At 54.3% G+C, this 8,851-nt stretch overlaps 2 protein-coding genes across 2 annotated transcripts; both read right to left on the reverse strand.

Moving 5' to 3' along the window:
- Nucleotides 1–62: 62 nt before the first annotated feature.
- C6H11orf94 (chromosome 6 C11orf94 homolog) lies at nucleotides 63–1,937 on the reverse strand. Its single transcript, XM_048308187.1, has 3 exons — nucleotides 728–1,937; nucleotides 449–522; nucleotides 63–336 (listed from the first exon to the last, which is right to left on the reverse strand). Exons 1-3 carry the CDS (start codon nucleotides 793–795, stop codon nucleotides 200–202), a joined length of 279 nt encoding a protein of 92 aa, XP_048164144.1. The 5' UTR covers nucleotides 796–1,937; the 3' UTR covers nucleotides 63–199.
- A 128-nt stretch (nucleotides 1,938–2,065) lies between these two features.
- PEX16 (peroxisomal biogenesis factor 16) lies at nucleotides 2,066–8,829 on the reverse strand. The gene is made up of 11 exons (XM_048308186.1): nucleotides 8,660–8,829; nucleotides 8,484–8,519; nucleotides 8,168–8,244; nucleotides 6,762–6,895; nucleotides 6,349–6,455; nucleotides 5,774–5,854; nucleotides 4,663–4,815; nucleotides 4,250–4,322; nucleotides 3,844–3,963; nucleotides 3,570–3,634; nucleotides 2,066–2,449 (listed from the first exon to the last, which is right to left on the reverse strand). Exons 1-11 carry the CDS (start codon nucleotides 8,817–8,819, stop codon nucleotides 2,391–2,393), a joined length of 1,065 nt encoding a protein of 354 aa, XP_048164143.1. The 5' UTR covers nucleotides 8,820–8,829; the 3' UTR covers nucleotides 2,066–2,390.
- Between the last annotated feature and the right edge of the window lie 22 nt (nucleotides 8,830–8,851).

Below are 8,851 nucleotides of genomic sequence, written 5' to 3' on the forward strand. Positions count from 1 at the left end.
CCCACTGCAGGGGGTTTGGGCCCTGGCTCCTTCTTTCCCTTGGGACCCCAAGAGGAGCTGGAGCTTCTCAGTATTGGTCCAAGAGCCCTGGCTGCAATCCTGGGAGGCCAGAGATCCTATGATGATCCAAAGGGATTTCTGGCAGCTGTTGCTCCAGCCCTCACCTGCTGGGCTGTGGTGGGCACGGGGGCACGCTGGCTCACAGGCGCACATCCTCATAGTACTCCAGCAAGTCCAGCCCGTCGCGCTTGCTTTTGCCAGCTCTGCGCAGCTCCGCCGGCCGCTCCAGCGCCGCCCGCGTTCTGAAGCGAGGCTGCTTGGGTTTGATGCCGTAATCTGCGGGCACAGCAGAGGCTGGGCTCGGCTGCTCCCAGGGCTAGGGACAACCACCCACTGGAGGGGTGAGTGCATGGAAAGGGGGTTCAGAAGGGCAAGGAGAGCACTGTACCATCCACCAGGCCAAAGTGCTTCTGTGGAAGCTCCAGGGGAGCAGAGAAATCCTCAGGAACTGAGTAGCTGTCCCTACAGAGGAAAACCAGGGCCAGGAGTGAGCCAAGGTCCTACAGCTCTTACTCAGGCTGGCACAAGAGCTCCCATGTGCTGCGTCTTCCACCCAGTCTGGCCAGCTCTTGAGGCCTGGTGCCGCAAGTGCCAGCCCATGTCAGGGGCCCTGGGGTACCTGCAGGTACCGGGGCAGGGAGGAGTAGGAGGGGGGAAGTGCCATCACCTCTGGTGTGCAGGCTGTGGGAGGGCAGCCCCCAGCAGCAGGGCGAGCAGCAGCAGGCAGCACAGCATGGCGCACACTGACCAGTTCCACTGGTTCCACAGCAGCGAGGTCACAGAGGAGCCACCCTGGTTGCCCAGGACACCTGCTGGGTGGGGGAGGGGACATGGCCCCTCCCAGGTGATGCTGCTGTCCCTTCCTACCTTGTCCCCTTCAGGTCCTGGGCTGCCTCTGCCTGGGCCCTGCCAGCTGCTGAGCCTTCACTGTGCTGTCCCTCTGTATAGCCACAGCTCCAGGGCTGCCCCTATCCCTCAACACCTGCTTGTGCCTTCCTCTCGAACCCTCCAAAAGCAGGCCCTTGCATCTCGTATCAGTACCACCCTGCCCCAGGAGCCAACACTTCAGCATCTTTTTTTGCTGAAAGACTGAGCAAAGGGAGCATAGTTCCTTGCCCATGGCTTCTCCATGCTGCTGTTACCATATTGCAGGGCCTTACCAGCTGAGGTGGCAACACAGACCCCTCAAACTGGCAAAGTCCTGTGGTCCCCAACTGTGGTGGCCCATGAGGGATGTGCATGTAGGACTACATTTCCAGTGCCAGGTGCTGAGGCAGCCTGAGAATCCCTCAGGGATGGTTCAGGTAGGAATGTTCCTGATACCCACTTGGGGCACACATTCTACCCAGACAGCTGCCTGTGGGGCAATGCAGTGCCACCAGCTGACTAACCTTTCATCCTGGCCAAGGGAGCCTCCACAGAAGCTCACTGCAGACTGGTGCCTCAACTGTCCCCCAGTTAGGAGACACAGGCCCCTCCTGGGCCCGTTATTAAACATGGCACAGCAGTATTTGCTGAATTAATCACTTCTCTGCCCTTAGCCAAGCCCCCAAGCACTGGCTGGCAGCCATTCTGCAAACCCTTTTAACACACATTAGGTGCTAGGAAAGCAGCCTGCACCCTGCAGCTCTGCATACCCCCAGGGGAACCCCAGGACTCTGGGGACTGAGGCAGGCACTGGACATTACAGAGGCTATAGTCATCAGCTGAGCAACATTTGGCACCCTGACACAGGACAGAGCAAAAGGCTTCTAAGAGACAGCGTATCCCATGGCAGACAACTGCAAAAGCTGCTCTTTCTGACAGAGAGAGACCTGCTGGCAACCAGATACAGGGGATCCCATGCAAAGAGGGAGAGGCCCTTCAGCTCAGTTCTCTCCAGTCAGTCAGTTTATTTGACAGACAAACCTGCTCCAAGCAGATGGGCCAGGCACAGCCAACACAAGCAGGTTGCAGGTCAACCTCAGCACCTTGACATGTGAGACAATGCTCTCCAAAAAACCACTACACTGCCTGGCTTTATTATAGCACAGCTGTACAAAAGAAGAAAAATCAAGTGCTTCAAAAAAGAGGTTGCCCCATCACCATCACTGCAGCCGCAGAATGGTCCAGAGAAATAGGTGGCCAGGGTCTCCCCACACATTTAGTGTCCATCATTCACACCTAGATCTGTTTAAAAAATCACATACGACCCCCTCCCCACTCTGCAGAACAGGAGCTTCTCATTTATGATTTACCTGAAAATTAGACATTATCAACATCCCTTCCCCAGCCTGCTTGCCCTCCTTAAAAATGTCCAGCCATGATTTTAGCAGAGAATAATCATCTCATTAGCCCCAGTTATAGAAATAGATTTTCTGCCAAGCAGGCAAGTAGTCCATCAGTGGCCCTGAAACAAGAGAACAGAAGGATCACATGAAGAAATGCAAGAATTTAAAGCTGTGTGTCTATGGGGCATATCCCCACTTCTCATTATGATCCAAACAACCCCAAATCTCCATTTACACAACTCAGATGAACCCAAGAATAGAACAGTTACTTTTGCCAAGATGTGAGGCAACGCTGCAGTGCGGTGCCAGAGATCAGAGCAGGACCAAGAGGGGTGTGAAACATGGTCAGCACGGCCATGGTGTGGGACACCAACCACTCCCTCTGAGCTGACATGTTCAAGCTTCAGTGGGAAAGGGAGTCTACAATGTGCAAGGGGAAAACCCACATGCAGAGAGTCAAGAGGACACTGCTGTGACAGGGAAGAGGGAAGATAACTCAGCAATAGTGAGCAGGTGCAAACACAGAAGCATCTGCTGTAGAGCAAAATTGCTTATGTTGCACAGGGCTTAATGCAGGCTCCAAAGCCTCTCTGAAATCACTAACTGGAGGAAGTGGCTCCTGAGCTAGCCAGCTTTGTGACCTCCCCAAAGAAAGGCCAATCCCATGATGCCAGGCTGATGTAATGTCATCACTGCCATGAATCACTCCACAAAAGGAGTCACATCATCGGGGGAAGAGTGGGGGGAAGTGAAATGGTGGCCTATAATAAAGGGATCCTCTGGTGAAGGACTAGAACACAGACCTGGTTTGGCCCCTTTGATTTACAGTCCGTTTCTGCCTGGTTCAATACTTCCAGGCACCCATTTATCCCTCCCGTCCACACTGCAGACTAGGGATCAAGGAAAAGAGTTCAGAACAAGGCTGCAAAGTGGGGCCCTGGTGCACCAGCTGAGGTGCAGAAAGGAAGCCCAGGAGAACAGGCCTAGGTGGCAGACACCGAGCTCTGCAGCCTCAGGGCACACAGTGGTTTACTACTGTCCTCAAGCCAGGAAGCAATTAATCTTTTCCTTCAGCATTTAAAAATTACTCAAGCATCAACACTGGGTGCTCTAGTGCTAACCTCTATAGGGACTTCCCAATTCCTTCCCTGGACTGGAAACCAACTGATAAATGTTCCCAACAGCCCTCATTTTTCTTCACCAGACAAAAATGGGGATATAAAAGTGGGACCCACTTACGTGTGACGAAGCCAACTCCAGGCACATAATCAGCCAACAAGCGCAGAAGGAGAAGGATCCTGCCCCTAGGAAGGGAGAGAGTATGAACAAGTCCAGCTGGACATCTCCTGCCCCAGCTGTTGAACAGATAAACAGCAATGGCAGCTGTTACACAAGGGCTCAGATTAACCTGGTCATAGGCACCCACACACCTTCAGATCTACTCACCCAGTCCCCTGACACTATTTCAGTTAAAAGGGAAATTTTCAGCAAAAGCCCAGCAAGGGCCCCTTACTCTGAGTATCGGTCATAGAAAGGAGATCTCAGCAGGTAGTACAGCAGTAGGATGGTTCGTCGCCTCAGCTCCACCCGCTCTCGCCTGTTCAGGTCTTTCAGATCACTCAGCAAGCTCAGACTGGAAGGAAGAGGGCAGACGAAGCTAAGTCACAGCAACAGCAGCCAGCAGGGAAAAGAAAGTGGGTTTCTAAAGCCCTCCACTCTCAGCTCCATGCAGAGCAGACCGCAGCAGCTCAGAACAGAGAGCACTGTAAGCATTGCAGAAGATGTGTCAATCTCCAAGCTAAGGACCAGCCCCAGTATGTATTTTTCTCAGTAGGGCCTGCCCAGGACTGGGGAATGGGGAAGTGCGATGCCCAGCCACCACCAACCAAGCACCAAGAAAGACTCTTCATCAGACTGACCTCGAGATGTCCAGGATTGCCGAGAGAAGCCAGGGCTTCCATGATCTCTGGCCCCATACTCCTAAACTCAATACTAGGAACACACGGTCAAGGAGTTAAAAGATTCCTAACAAGAGGCACACAGAGAAGCAATCTCCTGGGTACCCAAAAAGTTCTGCCAAGTGCAGGCGAATACACCCTAAGGCAGGGCTGGGGGCCCCGGGGAAAAGGGCTGGAGGACTTGCACCCACAGCTCCAGCAGTTGAGGCCACCCACCGAAGTGTAAGAAAGGGAAGAGTCCCGAGGCCCAGGCCCAAGCAGAGCCGCGCAGGGCACAGAGCGGCGAGACACTGCCCTGCACCTGGGCCGAGCCCGCAGCACCCTCTGCCGGCATCCGCGGGCAGCGGGAGCCCGCACGGAGAAGGGCAGGATACGGTGGAGCAGGGGGCGGGTAATGTAGAGGGATTCTGCGATGGTTTCTTGGAGACCCAGAGGAGTGGGAGGCTGGTTCATCTCTTCCGCCCTTCGGCTCTGCGATTCCTCCCTCTGCTGGGGGGACCCCCAGTGCCGGGACTGCAGGGATGGGGCTGAAACAAGCAGGTCCGGTCACTAACACAAATAAAAGCTTTGTCCCAGCTGGAAACTACATATCACATGACTGCTAGTTCACTCCACGTGGACCTGGAGCCCCTCATCCCCCGCGGCCAGTGGGATGGGGAGAAGAATCAGAAAAAGGTAAAACTCCTGCATTGACACAGAACAGTTTAATAATTGAAATAAAATAAAATAACAACAACAACAACAACAAAAACCCAATAATGACAAGAATGAAAAAGAAGATGAGAAAACCCAAGAAACACAACTAATGCACAATACAACTGCTCACCACCTCCAGACAGATGCCCATCCCATTCCCAAACAGCGACGGGCCCCTCCCAGCCAACTCCCCCAGTTTATACACTGGGCAATGATGCTCTATGGTATGGAAGATCCTTTTGGCCAGTTCAGGCCATCCATCCTGACTATGCTCCCTCCCAGCTTTTGTGCATCTCCTCACTAGCAGAACCCAGGAAACTGAAAAATCCTTGACTTAGAGTAACCCCTGCTTCTCAACAACTTACATCAGTGTGTTATCAACATTACTCTCATACTACACCCAAAACTTAGCACTGTACCAGTTACTAGGAAGAAAACTAACTCTATCCCAGACAAAACCAGGACACCTTCCTATCATGTTTCCCTGCTTTCTGCACTGTGAAGGTGTGAAACAGAAAAGCTCGAAGAGGTACTTGTAGGATCCATGCTCCTCAAAGCATAACCATGATGAAGAGTTGTCTCTGTTGCACGGCTCACATAGGAAACACAATTTAGGCGCTAGCCTTACAGCATGTCTCTGGTTTCTTTCATACCCCCACCCACCCATAGTAGGCCCAGTGAGTGGCAAGATATGTCCCAATACAAGGTTCTACCCTTTACCACACCCATGTCATCCATGAAGGCACAGAGCAGGAACAGCTCAGGCTGAAAACAGGCTTGGTTACTTACTGCTCTGGAGTGAGCGCACAACACGGCTGGAACGCCTGCCAACATAGGTCTGGTCCTTCCCTGAGGAGCTGTCTTCCATGCCTGCAGAAGAAAACAGCCACAGGGGTCAGGCTTCAAAGCCACATGCTTCACACCCCAGAGCTGGCAGCAGCACCCTCCCCTACGCTGCCACCAAGAAGAGCAGACTGAAAGGCTGATTTAGTGCAAACTGGACAATTCTGCAGGGGCTAACAGTAGGCAGAGGGTGAAAAGGTAAATCTGCCTGACATTGCCCAGGCCTAGGGCCTCTTTCCTCATCATCAGACCAGGGTACATGCAGCCTGACTCATGGTTCAGCCAGAAATTCCTGGCTTAGTCTTCTCCATCCCCTCCTTCCAAGATAGCAGGACAACCCTGCCACTAAGCTAACTCGTCCTCTGCAAAGGGTGGAAAGTTCAACACAGCTCAGCCTTGAGTACGGACACCTTACGGTTCCATGTGCTGCACAAGCCGCTGCTCTGACGAGTAATTCTAGCAGGACAAGACATGTGGCTCAGCAAGGCACCAAGCCAATGATGACACCACCATGGGCTCACCTTGAGGGTGGAGAGGCTGTTGCCTCTCCCTGTTCAGTGGCACAATGGGAGGAGACATCTGGATGCCAGCTTTGTACCACAGCAATAGCAGGAGACGAAGAATGGCTCTGCGAACAGACACATGGAAGTCTTCAATACCAGACTATGGAATTGGGCTCCTGTTGCACTGGAGAGATGGCTTCCACAGAAGAGGGAAACACTTAGGTCTCCTCAGAGCAACTGGCAAGGTGAAAAGTGTTAAGTGCTCCCTTCTGTGGCACAGCATCCAGTACACCGTGGGGCTCCAAACTGCCCCAGCCTCAGGGACTGGCAGCTCAGTCCTGTGTGGGATTGTTCCTGGGGTACTATGAAGTGCCCTCCAGGTCCCCTTTCCGAGCGCATGCTGCCCCTTCCCCTCTGCCCACAGCACTTACTTAGCCAGCTGGATGAGGACAATGATGGTCCACCGGCCCATCTCCCCCCACACCCTGGCTGTCCCCATCTCTGCAAAGACCTCCACGCATTCTAGCACACTCAGCCAGGTCAGCAGCTTCTGCTGGGGCAGCGACTGCAAAACACAGAGGGGAGGAGGGGGACAGGATGCAGGTTCTGCTTGGGAGTTAAAGAGGGCAGAAGCACAGCCCAGTCTGGTGGGACCCTCAGAAATAAGCACCAGATGGCCTTGGAAGTCACAGCTCCAGAAACAAAAAGCAGTGTCTTCACTGCAGCTGGAGCCTACACACAAGTCTATTTATCTACCTCCAAGGAGAAGCAGACTGAGACATTACAGTATCACATGGGGTCACTATTCCAAAACCAGGGAGGCCATCACATCTGTGTCTTGTATTGCCTCTACCCCAACTGACACAGCAGGATAGCCTCCTGGGCTGTGGCACTGTGCCTGAGCTCCACAGCAAAACTCTCTCCTTCCCCTCATCCCAGAGCTGAGACACAAGACAACCTCTTCTCTGGTTAGAGCTGATGAGGGAGTATGCTTGGGAGTGGAGGGAAGAGGACCCAGAGTCCACAGGCACACCAGAGTGAATGCGTGCTGAACACAGCATCAGTCTAGATTTCAGGCATGAACCCCAAGTCAGTGGGTGCTCTTCTAGTCTAGGTCTCTGCTCTCCACACAGGAACTTACTACTGCTGCCAACCACAGGGTTTAATCCACTGAAAAGCATCAATAAAGACAATACAGCTGAAATTCTCTTCAACTTTAACCACCAGGGAAGCAAGTCTTCTGCATTTCTCTTTGTTACACGCCTAATGCTCCTAATGCTTCCAATGCCTACACCTAACCCACACACTGCGCAGGTTTGTAACAGAAGAGCCTTGTTGGGAAAAAACCAACCTCTTCCCCATTCCCCAAAGGGTCTAACAAGGCTGGGAGCTGGCCTGGGGCTCATGCAAGAGAGACACAGCAGCAAGGTGCTTACCTTTGTCTTACTCAATAGAATATGCAAAGGAAGAGTCTGACAGATGCAATCAGAGCTTCAGTGCTCCAGAGCCACTGCTATGTAAACAGCAATGGTTTATTCATCAACACCTCTACCTAGCTCAAGTTCTGAGCTTCTCAAGAAAGCCTGTGAAGCTTCTGGTGAAAATCAGGGCCTGATTTCTGTGGTCCAGGGAGTGGTCTGGCCACGCCTCCAAGCCAGGACCTACGGGGCAGGGCTGCTGTTTCGCTCGCATTCGGAGGTTGCCTCTGGCTTCTACATACTCGACCGTAAAGAGAGGCCACCGCAAAGACCTGTCAAGTTTCCTGACACTCCCTGAAAGCTCCTGCAAGGAGGAAAGCATGTGTCCCAAATCCTCCTCCCACACACTCCAGCCTTACCACTGGCAGGCTTTGCTGCAGGTCCTTTCGGAGAATCCAGTCGTTTAACAGCACTAGGAGGTTGGACGCAGAGTACACTGGAAAAAGAAGGGAACACCGCAGAATGGATGCACAGAAAGCAAGCCAAACCGGCCCTGCTGCCTCTGTCCCCGACAGGGGACGAGGGAAGGAGGGCAGCAAGACGTGCAGACTCCTCCCAGCAGCTGCTCGAGAATGCAGCCGGTCATGGACAAAAGCAGCACCCGGGGAGTGGACCCGCATGCACCCGGGCAAGGGCACAGCACGGGCCCCCGCCCCGGCCCCGCTGCCCACCTACCCAGCTCCGACAGCGCGTTCGAGTCCGAGAAGCGACCTGCGAAGAGAAGAGAGCACCTACAGCGAGCGCCCGGCACCGGGGGAGCCCCCGTTCCTCGCTGGGCCCGGTGCCCGCACCCCCCCGGCCCAGACCCCAGACGGAGGGACGAAGGTCTGCCCGCCTCCTCGCTCCCGCACCTGGCAGTAGGTAGGAAAGCCCCCGCACGGTGCCCTCCAGCTGGGCCGTGGCGGCCGGGTGCCGCCTCACGTACTCCTGGTAGCGCTGGCACAGCAGGCGCAGCCGCCACACCAGGCCGGCTCCGCGGGCACGGGCCGGGACTGCCGCCGCCGCCGCCATGGCGCTGCCGCCGCCGCGCTGCTTCCGGGGCC

Source organism: Corvus hawaiiensis, chromosome 6, assembly GCF_020740725.1.
Source record: "Corvus hawaiiensis isolate bCorHaw1 chromosome 6, bCorHaw1.pri.cur, whole genome shotgun sequence".
Classification (NCBI taxonomy): domain Eukaryota; kingdom Metazoa; phylum Chordata; class Aves; order Passeriformes; family Corvidae; genus Corvus; species Corvus hawaiiensis.

Excerpts from the sequence above, each read along its gene's own strand:
- PEX16 (XM_048308186.1), bottom strand. The coding sequence starts at position 8,819 with ATGGCGGCGGCGGCGGCAGTCCCGGCCCGTGCCCGCGGAGCCGGCCTG. Across the intron at positions 3,635-3,843 it reads TTCTATGACCGATACTCAGA|GGGCAGGATCCTTCTCCTTC; the intron begins GTAAGGGGCCCT and ends CTCCCTTCCTAG. Across the intron at positions 2,450-3,569 it reads TGGAGTTGGCTTCGTCACAC|GGCCACTGATGGACTACTTG; the intron begins GTAAGTGGGTCC and ends CTCTTGTTTCAG.
- C6H11orf94 (XM_048308187.1), bottom strand. The coding sequence starts at position 795 with ATGCTGTGCTGCCTGCTGCTGCTCGCCCTGCTGCTGGGGGCTGCCCTC. Across the intron at positions 523-727 it reads CCACAGCCTGCACACCAGAG|GGACAGCTACTCAGTTCCTG; the intron begins GTGATGGCACTT and ends TTTCCTCTGTAG. Across the intron at positions 337-448 it reads GCACTTTGGCCTGGTGGATG|ATTACGGCATCAAACCCAAG; the intron begins GTACAGTGCTCT and ends CTGTGCCCGCAG.